The sequence below is a fragment of the Coloeus monedula genome (genome assembly GCF_965178545.1).
Source record: "Coloeus monedula genome assembly, chromosome: 7".
Classification (NCBI taxonomy): domain Eukaryota; kingdom Metazoa; phylum Chordata; class Aves; order Passeriformes; family Corvidae; genus Coloeus; species Coloeus monedula.
The window spans coordinates 38,491,939-38,511,444 of record NC_138787.1 but is presented as its reverse complement, the minus strand read 5'-3'; the positions used below and the strand labels follow the sequence as shown (position 1 = coordinate 38,511,444).

At 45.4% G+C, this 19,506-nt stretch overlaps 1 protein-coding gene across 6 annotated transcripts in view; it reads right to left on the bottom strand.

The window, feature by feature from the left end:
• Positions 1–217: 217 nt before the first annotated feature.
• Positions 218–19,506, bottom strand: part of MBD5 (methyl-CpG binding domain protein 5) — a 110,367-nt gene continuing 91,078 nt past the window's right edge. For all 6 annotated transcript variants that reach the window (XM_082285058.1, XM_082285060.1, XM_082285061.1 and 3 more), the window contains 6 exons: positions 16,368–17,360; positions 14,910–15,151; positions 11,643–12,851; positions 7,318–7,391; positions 5,865–5,940; positions 218–3,706 (listed from right to left, as the gene is read on the bottom strand). In XM_082285058.1, coding sequence (XP_082141184.1) covers positions 3,635–3,706; positions 5,865–5,940; positions 7,318–7,391; positions 11,643–12,851; positions 14,910–15,151; positions 16,368–17,360 — 2,666 coding nt within the window. In that variant the 3' untranslated portion in view covers positions 218–3,634. The remainder of the gene's footprint in view (positions 3,707–5,864; positions 5,941–7,317; positions 7,392–11,642; positions 12,852–14,909; positions 15,152–16,367; positions 17,361–19,506) is intronic.

The following is a 19,506-nucleotide window of genomic DNA, read 5'->3' as shown; positions in this document are numbered from 1 at the left end:
CAGCCTCACAGCTGTGGGTTGCTATTTTAATTTGATAGCGGTGCCCGTGGCCCCCTTTAAGAGTGGGCATCCCATCGTGGCATCGAATAATCCGTCGGAAGACAAAGTCCCTGCCCCGAAGAGAACAGCACAGGAACTGTTTTTTCTGGTGATTTAATCATAATATTGACAACTTTATCAAAAATTACAAAACTGATATTAAAAAAATTCTCTAATTCTTAGTAAGACTAGAATGGGTTTTTTTAAAAAATAGAAAAGCACTTTTATGCTACGGCTCTTCTGGAATTCTCACATTACAACCCTACATAGCAAAATACAAACTGTAGCTAAGAAAGGTAATTCAGTCCTAAGGTAATTCAGTCCACCACGAGCCCTCTAATATCTCTAGACCATCAAACTCAGGGACTCCAAAAGGATTTCACATGACTTATAAACCTTCTGCAAAGATGATTTTGGAAAGACCTTGGAATTTGAAGTTCCTTTTAACCCCTAAAACCTTAGACTGTGAGGATAACAGACCTGGGACATCAGAGGTGGGGTGGGTTTTTTTTTTTCCTTTTTTTTCTTATTTTTAAACTATGTGGATATTATTTTTTTTGCAGCTGATACCAGCCAGAAGTTGAAAATAGGAAGAAAATCCAACGAAAGAAATGAAAATATTTTTGTTTTGTTTCGTTTATGGTGTTCACAAAATGCACCATAATAGAAAGAGGAATATTTCCTTTAATTTGAATGTCATCTGAATGACTCAACCACATTGTCACCCACTTAAGCAAAAGAAAGCATAATAAATAAATAAATAAATAGACAAGAATATGCAACACTTTACATCCTCAAGGAATCACGGCGTTCCCTAAATCTACCGAGGTCCTGATCGGCGTCGTGGGCTCGCTGTACTCAGCCACTTTCGGGTGATTGTGCCATGGTAATGACAAATCCAGTGGTGTTCCACTTTCCACAATGGAGTATTTTTTTTTTGTTTTTGTTTTTTTTTTTTTCCACCTTTTAAATATAGGAATTCTCTCTTAAATTAGAAAGTAGGCAAAAAGTACTTTTTTTTTTTTTAAATTTTCCTTTTTAAGTCTTCTATTAGAAAAAATAGAGATTTATTAAACAAAAAATAATAAGGTAGAAAGAAGGGTTGGGCCTCCATCAAAAAAGTAGATTATGCTTTAATGCAAAGAGAAAGAAATGGCTCTATGGGCAAAATTCAAGTATGAGTGACCAGTTTTTTAATCGTAAAGTCGGTGCAACATTTCTTAAAATGTTACAACACTGCATGACCTGTAATGCTCACAATATTTACATTAACTGCTTACATGAAACCATAAAAACTCTAAAAGAGAGAAAAAAAAAAAATTGGTATGGACTGAAACAAACTACTCCTAGCACCCACATCAATGCCATTATTAACCAAGGAAATCAAGTGCACGAGAGTACTTTACATAATCTTAGGGATGTAAAGTAAAACAGCGGGGAGGGAGCACAAACCTAAGGGCCAAAGGAGACACAAACTCAGCTCTGGGACACGAAGCAGGGGGAGAAGCAAAGGAAATCCCGAGGGAGGAGGGCTCCAGCGCTCGCCCACGCGCACACGGATCGGGAAGAGCCAAGGGCCACCAGCGACACGGCCACGCGCAACGGAAAAACGGGAGCCAGCGGCCCCCGGGAACAGCTCCGGGAAGCTGCCGGGCTGGGCACGGCTCGGGGCTGCGTGGAGGACGGAGAAGACAAATGAACCTGCCCCTGGAAGGAGGGCTCCGTGCCAGGCCCTGCCAGGGCATCCCGCCCGGCCGGAGAGGGAGCGAGCCCCGGGGAGCCCAGAGGTAGCTGCGTGCCCGGGCACGAAGCCCGGCTGGGAAACGCCGGCTCCCGCCGTCCTGGGCCTCGTCCTTGCACACGAGAGCGGGACTCGGGCACGAGGAAGGGAGCTGGGATCCTCGGGAGCCGGGGCTGGAGAGCGGCGGGGCCGCCCCTGCCCGGGGTGCTGATCACTGCCAGTCCTTAGCTAGAGAGCGACAGGCGGGATTGGGGAAAAGGAAGTCTGAGGTAAGCGGTGGTCCCGGACCGAGGGGTGGGAGGTAAAGCTCCACTCCGGGACTGGGAATAGTGAACTGAGAGTTATTTCGGGAAGCCTCGGAGACAGAGATGCCACGGCTTCCGTCACCATCGCCACCGTCCGTGTTACAAAGAAAAATGAAATCAAATGGAAAGAATGTTGTGCTACACTTCCGTTCGTTAATTTTATAATGGCTCATAGCTTTAGACTTTTAAATCTGTAGTGTATTAATTTTTTTTTTCTACATATGTTTCACATTTCTCACTTAATATAACATAAATAATTTGGTTAATAGATTTAACCTGCGCATTTCAGCCACATTAATATATATAAGAATCTGTTAATGGTATAAATAATTCTTTTTAAATAAAATAAATCTGATATGTTACATAATACTGATAAAAATTACTGTTGCTAATAGTTTTGTAAGCCACCCTTAACTTTTTTTCTGTTTTAATACTGTGAGATGGATCCCGGGATTACTTTTCCCGGACGCTGCGGAGCACTGCCCTTTCATCCTACGGCCAAACCAAAGGTTATCAATACCAATCGATCCTGATCACTCCTGAAAGCAGGGCCTCTGCCCCCCTTCCGAGGAAACACCATGTTAATGACGTTAGATAATTGGAGCTAATTAATCTAGGGGGTGGTTGGAGGGGCTCAACGTTACGGGGGTATCGACTCTTTAGTTCCTCAGGTGGCTATGAAACTTTTCCTACAGAAATGGTTGACTAAAATAGTCCTACTCTTTTTTCTTTTCCTTTTTAATCAAATCTACAGCATTCTACGTTCAAAGCTAAGTAAATAAAAACGCAACCAAGGGTTGCAGCCTTTGAATTCTTAATTAGAGCTGTGATCCCACATCCCGTTGGGAATCTGCGAGGTTGCGCTCTCCTAAGAGGCCTGAACTGGAGTACAGCACTTCCAGGCACGGTTCATTCCAAACAGACATAGCAATGAACACTCAGTGGCGTGAAGTGGATGTCATAATTAAGGTATTACATAATCATGCCTTCTCTCTGCTGTTAAATACAAAAACAGCATCTTTTACATTATCATATAAAAGCATTTAGGCTGTATTTTTATTTATCACTTTACACTGGTAGTCTCTTGTATGTGTACTCAATAGAAACCAAAGAATTTTGTACACTATTTTTTGTACAATAAAAGATAAAGTGTGCATTAGGTACGCTTGTACATGACAATATTGTACAATATTTACAGTTCAGATATCACCATGAAATTCTGTATTATCTATATACACAATGAAAATTTCTCAGAAACATTTGGACTATTTCTTATAATCACAATTTTTAGTATTATAGAAAAAAATTTCAGTAATCATCTGACATTGTTACTGCAACCTTTCAAGATTTCTGATTGGCTTATCCAGCAACCTCTATCCCTCCTAATCACCCAAAATCTGGTACCACTGCTCCTCGTGGTGCCCTGCGATGGCAGCGAGCTGTCTCCACAGAAATATTGATAGACCCACGTCTGTATCAATACCTACAGATAGACTCATGTGCACGTTCACTGTGATAAGTACTGGACCAGTAACAAAGACATTCAATGTTATCTAGAGATCTTCCTCCTCTTGAGTTTTGGAGGCTTCACTTGTCTGTCTCCCTGCGGGATTTGGTGGACCTAAAAATAAGTATATTCACAGGTTAGCAAAGGACAGTGGTCAGAGGCATCAAGGAGCTACAGGAGGGCTCGAGGTGCTGCCAGGAACCAGCTCTTAGCATTTCACAGCTACACAGAATAAAGGGATTCCAACAGCTTTGAGGAACTGGGAGCAAAGGATTCCATATCCTGTGCATCCCAAACCTTGGAGAGAGGCAGCAGCTGCAGTGGCTGGGAAGCCACCCAATCAGGGACTGAAACCACCTAATCAGGGACTGATCCCAAACTGCAATAATGGCAAATTTAGTGACAAACTTCTATACATTGTAGTGACCAGAGCAATGAAAAGTGGGAAGAAGGTGGTGAGAAAATGCTGACAACAGAGAAAACTGGGGAAGTCCAGCTGAGGGCTGTTACTGAGGAATGAGGGATGTTCAGCAAACTCTTTGTGTTTAAAAGGAAGCATTCAATTCCGAGCTAGTGCTGGATGGATTGAGAGCCAAGGTTTGTCATCGCTGGCTGCTCAGGAAAAACCAGTGGGAGAGGGAGGAGGAGGAGGAAGGCTGAGCCTGGTGTGGAATTCCACCACCATCTGTTGGCAGCAGCTGCAGCTCCCAGCAGCAGGAACCAATCCTTCAGCACTTCCCGGGCTCCTTCCCGAGCTCTCCAGCCACTGACATTCCCTGCCTCCATTGGCTCCTGCCAGCAGAATTCCCTCTTGGAGCTGAGGACCCTGCTGCACATGTTTCCCATTTCACACTGACTGGGACTGAGCAGCAGGAGCTGCAAAAGCTGCAAGTCACTAAAAAGAGAGCTGCTGATTCCCTGGGAGTGTTTCTAGGAACGAGAATCCTCATGGAAATCAGCCCTGGTCCCAACTTCTGTGCCCACATAATTAAAATATCAATCAAGGCACTGCAGGTCCATCAGTTTGTCTGGGTGAAGAACCAGAGCAGCAAATCCAACCACAGCACCTGCCCTGAGCCACTTCCTGCTGCTCACAATGCCCAGAGCAGGCAGCTTTTAATATTCCTGGATATATGGGTGGGAAAAGGTGGCAGCAGGATGGGCCAGCCCAAACACCCATCCCATATTTATTTGTTACAGACCTACAGTCATCTCCTGCTTTCCTTGGCCTTCCAAAGGAGGAAAACACAACAACATTGTCTTAAATCAAGGCTCAAATCTCAGCTTGTAAAATTCAGTTTCAACGAAAGATTTGGTTGGGTCGTTACTTAAAAGCTGCTGAATAACTTCTTTAGTATTTCCTGATGGTTCTGAAATCAGCTCTGGATTTATACGAAGCTTGCAGGTCTTCATATATCTAAATATATATAATTATATATAAATATATTTCCTTTTTTATACTCCAGAAGCTCCCTGAAGTGTTACTGTAACTTCCACACCCGCACATGTTCAGTCCTAAGCACTGAACATCAGCAAAAAACTTTTTTCCCCTGTGTTCAAACATTTTATAATTAATAATTTGAATAATTAATGACCAAATAGAAGATGTGGGAGGTTACATGTGCTGTGATAGATTCAGTTTTTTATTTTTAGGTGGGCTGCAATGAAATTACAGCCATGGTTTTGATAGAAAAGTGAGGATATTTTATAAACCAAACTTTTTATTGGAAAGTTCCTGGAGCTACATAATAATGGCGTAATTAGTGTGGAAAAACCACTCTTAGGTGTGGTATTAGAAGTATTTTTTTTTTTTAAACTTACCTTTCATGACAATCTCTTTCATTTCTCATGGGGAAAACTGAATTCCAAGAGTTTTGCACTCAAAAGAAAGATGCTTTCAAATGAGGTTTCAATACCTTGCTACTCCAGTTGAGAAACAAATGAGCCTGATTTTGTGTCATTAGCCAGAGGAGCCCCATGGAATAGGAGCTGGACTGGAACTCATCCAGCCATTATCAGGCTGGATGTGTAAATCTCTTTTAAAAGTAATAAAATTTGCGATGCACCTAAAATCCTACAACTTTTCCCATTTTTCAGAACCATCAGACATTTGCAAACAGTTTTTAATGCAGGGGAAATATTGAAAACTCCTCATTATTTCAGAAAATAAAACCAGGATTTGTTAGAAAGCCACCCAAACCAAGCCTCCCTCCAAGGGACAAGCATGCAGAAACATGGAAAAGGAGAATACTCCCAAGGAAAAGGAACTTACATTCCCAGACATTTTGTCTAGTTCACTCATGGCCTCGTGTATAGCAGCTTCTAAATGGTTATTTAGCTTTCCACTTCTAGGGAGAAAAGATGAAAGCCATCAGTAATTCTTAAGGATAGAAAGAAAACTTGAAAAAAATTAAATAACAAACAGATGAATTCAATGGGAATGTTCTGACCCCGGAGCCTCCCAGGCTGGGAGCACAAGGAGAAAGATCAGATTTATAACAGTGTTATGGAAAGTAAAGGTTTGTGTTGGGATTACAGAAGAAAAGTTAAATATCCTTTTAACTTCCAATAAATGGTATTCATTATCTCAAATATTCCCAGTTTTACCCTGGAATGGCAGCACTCCTCAGGCTGTGGGAGAGGTGAGTGAAGGTTTCCTTCTTCCAACCCCAAATTACCCCAGGTCATGGGGCAGCTCCAAGCACATTTCACTTCACAGTGACATTTCTATGGATGTCCACTTCTTCCCTAAGGACTTTTCCCACTTGGACACAGTGACAGGTCCCACTTTGGAGGGGAGGAAATGAGAGGAGGGGGATGAGGAGAACCATCTCTGTCATGAGACATGAATAAATAACTGGGAAGTTGCCAAAAGCCCTCCTGTGTTCCCTTAAAATCCAGGAAGGTATTTTGAGGGTAATCTTGGAAAAAAACAGCCACCAACACTGTGTCATTGGCATAAAAAATCCTTCTCTTTAGCCCCTGGGACACAGAAATAAAAACAAAGCTGACCTCTTAAGAGGAGGGTAAGAGAGAGAATTATCTAATCCCTTTCAGCCTGTGGTCATTCAGAGCTGAGTTTGAATTCTCACAGATTTAAGGAACATCTTTTCCCTATGACAGTAAAAAAGGAGCAGCATCATAGAACAAACCCAATCACAGCACAACTCCTACTCTGCCATCCTTTTAAAGGTGTCCAGAGGGGTTTTTTTCCCCCAAAATTCAGTAATTTTCTTCTTGTTGCCCATCCTGATGCTTCAGACCCCAATATTTGCTGTTCCACAGTTTTTCTCTCCTGGTATTTGCCACTAAGAGGTGAAGTTGGATAAACCCCAGCAGCTGGCGCAGGTGTGACCAGAGCTCAGCCAGCCAGACCCCACAAATCCTGCAATGCTTCTCGGCAGTGGGAAATGAAGGGGATTTCTCTGAACAAACCTGAGCTCAGCTGCCACAAGGACGGGGGCAGAGGGGCAGGTCTGGTTAAAAAGTGTGATTTGGTCAGAACAGTTTGGATGTAATGACTTTTTACTGCTGTAGCTCAGGAATCCTCCAGAAGCTCCCACAGGTGGGACATTTTACAGAGGAGATGCACTCAAAACACATCAGATCCCAGAACCAACACAAGGAATTCCAAGGAATGAACCCCTCAGTTTGGCTGAGCTGCCCCAGAACGGGAGCAGAGAAAGGGAATGACTGGATTTGGTGGGGAAGGGGGACGGACTCACTTCCTGTTCCTTTTCCTGGCGCGGCTGAACGCCTCCAGCCCCTCCGTTAGTGTCTTCAGCTTCTCCGGCTCCACCTGAGGAAGGGATGGACACCAAGCCTCGTTACCCAGAGCAGCAAATCCCACCTTTCCTGCACTGCCAGCCTGGGAATCCCACTGGCACTGCCTCCCAGTGGGGCAGGAATAACGCCTGGATCTCCCCACCCCTGCCACGTTTACCCACGCATTGGAATTTCGCACCAGCAGCAACAGAAACGCAAATCCGGGACATTGGTGGCAACAAAACTGAGGAAAAGAATCCTTTTAGGGCCCTTTTAAACTTTGTGTCTTTAAAATGAACAATGCTGGTGAAGTTTCCCAGTCTGCACTCACTTTGCCCAATGGATTTTATACCTGGAATGCAGCCCTGGAATGCTGAGTGCCTGGGACTGACGATCCCATTTTTACACTAAAGTGTTCCCATCACCTTCAGTTCATGGGTGAAGAATTCCAGGTCTCTGTTCAACTCATGGCACGGCCAAACTCATTCCCATTCCAGAAGGAAAAATCTTTATTTGCCTTTTGAATCCAGGATTCTTCACTAGAGCTTTCTCCAGCTTATTTATTTGTCTTAAAATCAGTTATTTTAATTATTTCTTATTCTTCTTTAGCGCTCAGGGATGAATTTGGGCACGTGCTCAAGAGAACTGGGAATTTAAATCTTGAATATTTTAAATTTAAGCAATTTCAACCACTGTGTGGGCACCAGTCAGTCCCAGTGTAACAACAAAAGCAGAAAATTAATTATAACATCTCTATAATTTCATCATTTGCATCTCAAAACATGAAGCCACTTCACTCTGTTATTTTGATCTGGCTCAGTCATTCCTGCCGGTAAAAACAACAAAATCAGGTATTTATAACACATCAACCTCAAGAAAATGAATGGTTCAGTTCCTGTTTCTCTGCTACCTCTTACTTGACATTTTACATAAATACAAATTTACTGAGTGTGCCTGTACACAACCTGGAAATGAAGTGGGAATGCAAATTCCCTCAGAATTCCGCCTTCCAATGAATCAATAATTAATATTCACCACAGATCTGACATGTGGACATGACAAGGTGGAGCAATGGGTGAGCAGCTGCCAAAATCTCTTGAAACAAGGCCCAAAATTACACGTTTAGACCAAATTTCAATGTCTTGAAGTCACACCTGTGCTAAAGAAATTGGGAATGTGCTGATCCAGGCACTTCCAGGAGTCTTTAATGGAGAAATCTGCACATGGGGAGCTGAGATTTCAATTTTCATGAAATAAATTCAATTATCCCACAAATTGTAGAGTTTTCCCCTTAAAACTGTGCTCACTTTCGATGCAAATACTTCCAATAATTCCTCCCCTCATTGGAGCTTGGCAGAATACAAATGCACACAGAAGAAACTGAAAACCTGGGGAGCTTTTCTAAGGACAAAGATGAGAAGAAAGGAATTATGCCTATCCATGATAGAAATGTGTAACTAAGGAACAAACTGCCAAGGGCTGCCAGGAGAGAAACAGCAAAGTTCCATGTAAATCATGTTATCAAGAGTTAATATTGTGTTTGGGTAACAAAGGACCTCTTAAAGTAACAAAATATCTTCATTATTGGCATTTTGTGATGGTTATACATTAAAACCCACTTTTTTTTGGGATGAAGTATCAAATTGCTACAAAACAGGGTATGGACAGCAACTCTTAACAGAAATAACAATTAATAATATCATCAGTATCAACAGGCCACTGCACACCAAATCACACACAGAGAAGGGAGAACTCCTCCCTGGTTTACCTGCAGAACCACAACAGCCCAGTTGAACCAGGCCAGTTGAACCCATGGAAAGTCACACTGAGAGCAGGATTTGCCCTGTTAAAATTCACCATGGAAAGCTCCCACAAAACCTTTGACTGCTCTCAAAACCTGTTTAGGTGATTAATAGGGATAATAGTCAAATTAATTGCTTAATGAAATGCAGCTCCTCTGGTTTGGGGTTAGACTCAGGCTTGTTCCTCTTCTTCCCAGACATTTCTGCTGCACTTCCTTGGGCTCCTCTAATTTCCAGTAGCCAAAACCCAAGGGAAGGAAGGTGCAATATTCCTCCTTCTCCTGTCTGGATCCTCCACACAGACCCATTATTCCATTAAATACCTGAGTGCTCTAAATCTTTTAAATGGAAACAAAAATCAAATAATGCATAATCTAAAGACCAGAGAATGTACAAATCCCAACAGCAAATTCATGTCACAACACAGGAGGGTCACATTTGGTTACACAGAGACTTTAAAAGATGTTTTCAGGAAGCTCCAGGGAAAAGGAAATTTTCCCAAGTACTGCAGGTCACTCCCACCATGGACTGGTGCAGAATTCCTGAAGAACATTTGGTTTTCAAGGTTGTTTCTTTGTGGTTTCCAAGGTTGTTTCTTAGTGGTTTCCAGGTGATTTCTTCTGGTTTGGTGTGGATTTTTCCCTGTGGATCCCTCCTTTCACCCTCAGCTCCTGCCCTCTGGAATGGGCGTTCACTCTGCACTGCTTGATGAAGGAATTAGACACACTTCTCCTATTTCTAAATTTAAAATGATTAATTAAAGGTGGTCTGATGCCAGAGGTGATCCATGATGTGGGACTTCCTCATGGAGAACGTGGACTGGTCTCCACCTTGATGTGAGCATTCCAAGGATCTGCTTCCCTGTTTTTTGTGCTTCAGTACACACTAAAATTGGTGCCCCTGCATTTAAGATCACACAACTCCCACACAACGCACAGAAACCCCACCACAATAAAGGAGGTTTGCACAAGACCAGCAGCACGTTCTGGTACCCACAAATTAGGGAGGAAACATGAAATTGCTCAGGAATGCAGATAAGAAAATTGCCCTCTTTGCACAAGTTCTAAAAAAGAAACCCTTCAATTCTGTTAAACATTCAGGAGATTTGGACACCCAGGTTCTGAAGTTAATCCATCAAAGCACACTGGGGATGGCAATGTTGTTCCTGTGTTCCTGACTCCCACAGACAGGGATACTGGACATGGAATTCCTCCTGTTTCGTTTCATCCCTACAAGTTTGTGATCTCCTCCTGTGCCTCCACTTCCTAACCTGATGTGTAACTTGGGGATCTGAGCTTCCTAAGGGATAGGCTCTGAGACATTGTCCTGGTTTGGGCTGGGATGGATTAAATCCTGGAAAGCTCGGGAATATTCAGCACTTTCACCTGCCAAGGGAGACTGAAGTTCTCCTGCTCCAGGGGTGAAACCACTGTGGCCCAAAGAGCATCCAGGATTTACAGCTCCAGTGGGGAGGGACTGGCAGATTCCCAGAGAAGCTGTGGCTGCCCCTGGATCCCTGGCAGTGTCCAAGGCCAGGTTGGATGGGGCTTGGAGCAGCCTGGGACAGTGGAAGGTGTCGCTGCCCATGGCAGGGGTGGATGGGATGAGCTGCTCATCCCCTGTCTCCTCTGGATACTGCTCTTGGCTGAATTTTGGGGAAAGGAGCACTTTGGTCCAACCCACTCTCCTCATTTTAAGTGATTTGATTTCTTTGTGTCCCTGACAAACCCCTATTTCCTTAAATCTCTCCTTTCTGCTTATGCATTTTTTACATTTGCATTTTGTAGAATGGCACTTGAAAATATTTATAGGTGGAAGATGTGAGGCATTTTATGAGAACTACAAAGATATGATGTTACACAAGTAGTGGAGACCAGATTTGGGAAAATTTTCATAGTAAAATAACCAGTAACTCCTTGATAACTGCATTTCCTGTACGTTCCCCAACAAGCACATGATTTGTTGACACAAAAAAAGGATTTCAGTATGAAAGAGCAAATTGGAACACTTTCCTTATTACTAAATGATGATCAGAACCTCCTTTAAAGTTGGAAATGTGTGTGCATTTCCTGTGAGGAGTGTGTGTCAATCAGCGAGATTTCACTCATTACAGATTCCTCAGTCTGATTAGGCCACTTCTCCTTTTTGCAGTTTCAACACTTTCAGGTATTTCCATATCAGATGCTTTGGACACAGGCAGGAATTTGTCTGAACACACCACGGAAGTGAGAACAATTTTTTGTTAACACCAAGAAATCATTTAACAAAACCCAGATCTAACCTGTCTCATGGCCCTGGCAGAGGTTTCTCAGGAAATTAAGGGGAAATTCAGCCCTACAAGCTACAGCTATGAACAAAAGCCATTTGTGGTGCTAAAAGAAGAGACAAAGATAAAATAAAGAAGACAAAATTTTGACAACCATTTGTGTGCCCGTGGGGGGAGAGAGAAAGAGAGAGAGATGTGCATAGAGATATAAATATACCTTCCCCTCCTCAGCGTTCTGTTGACATGAATTGTGAACCTCTTCTTCTCTGCCAAGTTTGCCAGGCCAGGCAGTCAGTCCTTTGATCTGGCCCCAGACCAAGTCGCCCACGTTAAACGTCCTCGGCCTGTAGTGGATGAGCTCGTGGGACGAGGGGGAGTCGGGGTTCCGCAGGTCCTCCTCGCTGCTGATGCTCTTAGCATCCGAGGGGCTGGGCACACACCCGTTAATGCTTTTGGCATTAAAATCTCCATTGTAATGGATGTAGTCTTTCACTAAGGAACTTTCCAAGCTATTGGAGGAACTGGGAGATTGCTCTTCCAGGATCAGGTCTTGTTTGGAAGTGTTGAGCAACTCTCCGAAGCCCCTGTTCTGCTGCGGGCGGTTCCCGTTGATGTGTGCACATCGTTCCACAGTGTTCTCCAGTCTTTCCTTGAAACTCATCATAGTTCTTTTGTAATTGTTATACCTGAAATTCTCCTCCAGCATTTTCTCGCTCTGACAGTTCCGCTGTGCCAGCAGGGCCTGGTGCTGCTCCCCCTGCAGCAGCGGCAGCGTGGAGATGTTGTTGGGCCTCTCGTGGCACGGGCTGCTGTGGATATGGGCGGAGTGCTCCAGGAACTCCTCACATTTCCACCTGTTTATCTCCCCCACGGGGCTCTGCTCCCCTTCCCACTGCTTTTTGGGCGTGTTACAAGTGGCTGATTTGTAATACTCGTACCCATCCCCTTCACTGGAACTCTTGCCGTGCTCCGAGTTCTTCAGGAGCCGCGTGCCCCGGGCGTTCCGCGCGCGCCCCTCGTGCTCGGCAGCGGCGCTGCGGCCGTGGATGACGGCGCTGACGGCGCTGGAGAGGTTCAGGGGGTCCCCGATGGAGGCTGTGAAGGCACTCATGGCACTCAGGGCGGGGATGGGGCTCGGCTGCGCGGAGCTGGAGCCGGCGGTGGTGATGACCACCGGCACCCCCTTGCTGGCAGCGTCCACCACCGCCTTGTAGATGGCGTCCACCGAGGCGTCGCCCGCGGCCGCGGCGGCGTTGGGGTTCTCCTTGGCCTGTTGGGCCAGGGATGGGTCAGGTCTCTGCTGCAGATCGCAGGGGGGCTCCTGGAAGGGAGGAAGGAGAGTGTTGGAGCTCTCAGGAACTGGCGCCATTCCCATCTGGTTGATCATTCTTTTGTTTAGGACAGCGGCGTCTTCCTGCATCCTCACCTGGGGAGAAGAGAGGAGAGGAGAAGATGGGAATCGCTGTTTGAACTCAAGTTGGATTTCAGCAGACAAACTGTGATTATTCACTACAGCACGTTTCTTTTAGTCATACATCTGTTACAGATTTTCATGCTGAACAAGGTAGAGAGACAATTAAAAGCCTAATTCAGAGGAAAACAAAACCACTGTCTCAGACTTTGCCTCGTGGATCCAAGTGGACACCTTGCATGACATGACACAACCTCCCATGCACTGCTGGGACAACACTGTCACCTCTTCCAGAGCCTGTCAGGAATTCCCTCTTCCGACTGAGGCACAGCAGGCTCCTGTTTTCTCTCAAGTCCTACACAGCTGCACCAAGGTCAGTATTTCTGATACAGAGCCACAGGATGGTTGGGGTTGGAAGGGACCTTAAATCCCATCCAGTGCCACCCCCTGCCATGGGCAGGGACACCTTCCACTGTCCCAGGGTGCTCCAAGCCCTGTCCAGCCTGGCCTTGGACACTGCCAGGGATCCAGGGACAGCCACAGCTGCTCTGGGTACCCTGTGCCAGGGCCTCCCCACCCTCCCAGCCAGGAATTCCTTCCCAATATCCCACCTAAATTTCCTCCCTTTCAGTTTGAACCCATCCCTCCTTGTCCTGCCACTCCAGTCCCTCTCCAGCCTCCCCCTAGCCCCTTCAGACACTCCAAGTTGCTGTGAGGTCTCCCAGGAGCCTTCTCTTCAGCAGATGAGAAGATCTAATCCAACCTCCTGCTGGAGCACAGGATCACATCCAGGTGGGGTTTGAATCTCCAGAGAAGACCCTACAACCTCTGAGTTCTGCTCTCACCTATTCTCTTTCTTTCCTTCCCAGACCCCACTATTTCTTCTGTCCTCTTTGTGTGCTCCTCAATGAACTCCTGAATGCCATCACTGTGCTTTTGGAATTGGTCAACATTCCTATTTTCCCCTTTGCTGTGTGCCTCTGCCAGGGGATCTCATGGACTGCAGTCCCCCATATCCCACATCTGCATCCCTGTGCTCTGAGCCAGGGCCTGCCACAGCAAACTGGCACCTCCAGATTCAACCACCCGAGCTTTTCCTGTTCCTTGTTGCATCCACAGGCAGGGAACACGATGCCAACAAGATCCCTACAACAAAAACTGTGAAAACCAAGGGGAAAATATTCCAAAAGCCCTTTAACTGCTTACTGTGACTATTTATATAACTGGGAATGTGACACAAAAAAATACTGGGCTAAAGCGACCAAAATTCCTACAAGAGAGGGAACAGGCAGAGAACTGAGATTTTCCAGGCAAACTTCTCCACAGCTCCTTTTTCCTCCTGGAAGGGTGAAAGCACTGCCTGGCCCCACCTGCAGTGCCCTCCTCACACCTGCACTTCTGCAGCAATACTGAGGAACAACAAATCCCTCTTTGCACTCCGGGTTTGTCACCAATTTTTGCTGTGTTAACTCAATACCCAACCTGCATTAGGAATAACTGTCTGTCATGTGGAGAGCAGGGAAGTATTTTTGCCCAGTTTGTCATTGTTTATTCACTCCAATCCCTGTTTTTTCAGGCTGTACACTCCCCATCCCAGCTCTTCCATCCCATTTCAGTGGGAATACAAGAGGACTGCTGCACACAGGCACTTACAACAACTTACGAAGTTTCTAATTCCTGCAAAGTGCTATCAGTATTTCTTTCTCACTGCTGAATTATTACAATGGGCTAAATGGGAATTTAGTATCATTTCTGTGGGATGGAAAAGAGTTTTGCTAAAATTCTATAGTGATTGTCAGCACACAGAGGAACTTCTTTTCAATACATGCAGCATAACTCCTTCCCAAGGAACTAAACCCAATTCCTAAGGAGAAAGGAATAACATTTCAATAACAAATGTTCCTGCCTTGCAAAATCCATGAGCTACTGAAAGAATATATTGTCTACAGCATCCATGTAATTACATAAATAGTATTGTCTTAATCAGCAAAGAAACCCAAACTCTGGAGGATGGAATTTTACCTCCTGAGAGCTGCACACTTGTTTGAATATTGATTTCATTTTGTTTTCTACCTGGAAATTCTGGAACAGACACGCCATGGGGTTTGGGTTGTTGGCTGGGCCAGGAATTTGGGGCTGGCCTTGAAAGCCCTGCACGTTCTGGTAGCCCTGGAGAAGGTGCTGCTGCTGCTGCTGCTGCTGCTGCTGCTGCTGCTGCTGCTGATTTGAAGGAAACATCTGATTGTTGTTGAGGAGCGACTGGAGATGGCTGAGCTGATGGTTGTTCAGAGTAGTGTTCAGAGATGACATCTCCCCTGCAATGCAAGCACAGGCAAACCCCACTCAGCAGCAGTTCCCTGAACTCCCATTGAACTGACTGCCAGGAAAACCTCTGGAAAACAGCCCTGCTCCCTGCCATCCTCTGGAATGAGGCTCAAGGAGTGCTTCTCCTACTCTTTATTTCTCCACCGTTGGGTCTTTTGTGTCACCTCTCCTGACAGGACTCCTGGAACAGCCAGGAATGGCAGGAGGAGCCTCTGTGGAATTCCAGGCCTTGGAATCTCACTTCAACAGTGCTGGTGTGGCGAGGGGGATGAGGAAGGGAGACAGAGACAATCATTTAAACCCCCAACAAAATGGGTTTTTCACCAGCTGAGAAGGAGAAAAGGGTTTTTGGCTCAGCCATGTCACACAACACTCTAAAACAACTATTTTTTTACATTCTAGAATAAAAATTGAATTAACATTTTCTAATACATGAAAACTTCACTTCAAATGAACATTTTAGCTCTAAAAAAACCAAACACACTGTCGAACCTGACTTTATGAAATAATAAAGCTTAAAATACATCCATTTCCTAGTTTGCTTCTTTTTTTAAATTAAAATTCCATGTTTTCCTGAAAATTTCCATTTGAGGAATCACTGGTTAGTTGTATTTTGTATGGAAAATGCCAAGTAGGTTGAGTTCACTGTAGCCATTTAGAAGGTCAGGGTGAGGTATTATTTAATTATTATTTAATTCCTACTAGGATTAGATTACAAACAGGAGTACCTACTCTATTACATGTTTCTGGTAAAAATAACCACAAAATCATCACCTAGGAGGAAAAAACTTTGTTTAAGGGGTTTTTCATCACTTGTTTTGGGATCTTGGTCGTTTGTCATCTCCAGCACAACTACTCCCACTAACCCTGTGCTGCCACAGGCACCCACAGCTGACCCAGGGATGCTGCTGGGCTGCTACTCCTTGAACACTGAGATAAATCCAATTGCTCCCACAATTTTCTGGTGGATTTAGTAAGTCTAGGTGGCAGAATTAATAATTTCCAAGATCAATATTAAACGTTAAGGAATGAAAATAGAGCGTGCTTGACATTTCTCACAAGAACAGCGAGGTTTTCTCAACGAACAAGCTGCAACAACACAAAGCAAAAAAGGAAGTGGAATTTTTACAAATTAAAAACCAGAATGTGAAACTCTCCCTCCCCAACCCTGCTCAGGTTTGATTTTTTCCAAGAAGCTGAACTTACCGAGCAGGCCTGTCCCCAGGAGAGGGTTCAGGAGCTGTGGCACCGCAGAGTTACTGCTGAGCTTCGGCGGCGCCGGCGCGCTCCCGGCACCACTGGAGATGTTCAGCAGGGTCTCTGCCATGGACACCACGGCCGTGCCCCCGCCCAGGGCCGACACCGACAGCGCTGCCACCGCCGAGGACGTGGTGGTGGTGGTGGTGGTGGCCTGGGAGGAGGTGGCTATGGACACCTCGGGATGGCTGCCGGAGCTCAGGACACCCCCCACCAGCTGGGGGTTCAGGGCCATGAGCGCCGAGGCCCCGGAGGCGGCGGGCAGGAGCAGGGGGTTGGAAGCGGGGTCGGCGCCCGGAAAGCTGGGAATGGGGTTGGACAGGAGGCTCTCCACCCTGCTGCTGTCGGGCAGGGGCTCGGGGGGGGCCGGCAGCTGCGTGACCGAGGGCACGGGGGGGTTCTGCTGCTGCAGCAGGTCGGAGATGGTCACGTTGAAGGATGGCACGGGGAGCATGGCAGCTGCCTGGGCCTGGTTCTGGAGCAGCGCTGCCAGCAGCTGGAAGTGCACGGGCTGCAGAACCTGCCCGTCCATGTCACCGGAGAGGAACGCTAAAGCAGCACTGACATTCGGGTTCAGAAAACCTAAAGGGTTGAGGTTGACCTCAGACTTGCCTTCTCCTGCTGAAGGCTGGAGGATATTTAAGAGATTCTGGTTTAGGAGATGTTGCTGATTCACTGGCAGAGAGAGAGGCAGGGAATTGAGGAGGTTCTGATTCAGAGGATGTGGCAGATTGTTGTTTGAAGAGCTGTTCTGCGGGAAGTGGAGCGAGTGTTCGTGGCCAGCGAAGGGGAACTCACCCCCCATGGGCAGCTGGCCCTGCTGCAGAGGGGTCCCAGCTGCAGTGGTGACAATGACACCATCCTGGAGCACAGATGTGGTCTTGGTGATGGCAGCTTGGCTGGTGCCAGCGATGGCTATCGATGACGACGGTCCCGAACCCCCTGGAACGGGAAAAGCAGGAATATTAACGGGGTGCTGCTGCCTGTTGGGACACACCACCAGGGGCACACGGCACCAGGCTCAGCCCAACCAGCCACAGGACACCCACAGCCTGGGAAAAGGGGCTGGGGAATCCACACTGGAATGCTTTAAAAACAGGAATGGATCTGCCATGAGCTGCTTGGGATGCTCCGTGCCACGGCCCATCAGAGATTATGGAATTGTGCGCTTGTACCTCCCTTAAAGTTCTTGGAGAGGGGATATAACAGCGTTTAATTCACACATAATCACAGATTTTCATCAGCATAAACCTAAAACCAACCCTAACTTAATAGTTATGGACCAGGCTGGAATTAACTACTAGGAAGAAGGATCACAGGAATGATGCTGGGTGAAAGACTGAGTCCATGATCCACTTCCAGTTTTAATTCATTCACGGGGTTTTGGATTTTAAATTATTATTTAAGGTATTATTTTGGACTCCTGAATTAAAAAATACATGGCAGGATGAGACTGTCCCAGGTCTGTGGGAATTCACAATTTGTAAAGGAAAAATGCAAACTGGGGTGGTGTAAAATCCATCACTTGGGATGAAAAGGGAGAGCAACTGGGTAAATTTACCATGAGAAGGCTACAAAGAAAGAGTAACGATGTTTATTTGGGTATCTTTATACCCCTTTACCAAAGCTAAAATGTAAATTATTATTATTTTTTATTTAAGGCAGTCTTGAATTGACAGTGGTCACTCCTATAGCTCACAGGATGAGAGACTGAAAGGCACCAATGATCACAAAATAACAATTCCCGTTTTTCTCAACAAATACTCTTTAAAAAGGGATTTGCAACCACACTCAATAAGAACTGAGCCAAACCTTTACACCATTTTAAACTAAAAACACCATTCTGGAAGTGCTGTAATGTCGTGACAACTCCAAAAGGTACAAACTGAACATGGAACACTCTGCATGGCCCTGAACTCAAGAGAACAAAGCTCAGCCCTCTCTCCCAGTGCCATTATCACGTTTCAGAGCAGAAATTGAATAATAAAGTAACAAAAGGCGAGGTGAGACCAAAGTGCAATCGTGGAGCAGAGGAAATCCTACTCTGGGTAAGTGGGTCAAAAACCTTCTTGCTCTCAAAAAGCAAATTTTATTTATTTATTTTTCAAAATAAAATCAGCGTTTAGAACTAATGCTCCGAGGATTTAAAAATCATGGAAAGTCCCAAAGACCAACCCAAAGATTTAAGAAATTCCCAGTGGAAGAATCAGCTGTACCACTCCCCACTGGATGTGTTAAGGAGCACACGGAGAGATTTTTAATTCAAGCATGAGGGAATAATTCTATTTAGAGAGTTCTCCTGAGTATCAAACCTAGTTTGGGTATTTTCCAGTGGACCTCATCTCTGTTTGTAATTTATTTCTGCTCCTGTTGTCCATTCTGCTCAGGTAAATGACCCCATGAAAGAGGATTTGCTGGGCAGCAAATCTCAAAGTTGGAAAATTGCTGCCAGGTTTTGGGGAGAGATGGCTCTGTTTTCTCACCCCCACCACCCACAGCTTCTTAGAGGGCCAAAGTGCATTCAACACCTTTCTCCAGATTAATTAAGTAATTAATTAATTGCTCCCAAGGGAAAAAAAATGTCTTGATGGATGCTGAGTAGGAGACAGAAAATGTGTCCTTATTTCAATCCAGACTGGAGAAGCTGGGAGTCAGAGAGGGGATGAGCAGCCAGACTTCAGCAGGAAGAGAAAAAACAGACAAATATTCCCCTCCAGCCTCTGTCCAACATGACACAGTAGGAATTGGGCTGGAAAAGTCCTGGATTGGGTGTATTTACAGCTGCATTTGGGGACCAATTCCTCTCTGGCACCAGAGTGCCAGAACATCATTTCTGGATCAAAACACCACCCCAACAAGTCAATATTCCAGGTGAAGACATCCATGCACAGCCATCTGCACTGGAATATAGAGCTGAGAGACCTTCTCAATGTCTGGCCCCAGACCAAAGGACAGAATGATCCCAACACCCCAAAACTCCACCACCCAAGGGTTTGCTGTGACCACTCCCAGGCTCCACGATGACACTTGAGAGGTTTTGGATGAGAAATACAAACAGGAGTTGAGCGTCAAAAGGAAATCCCAACTT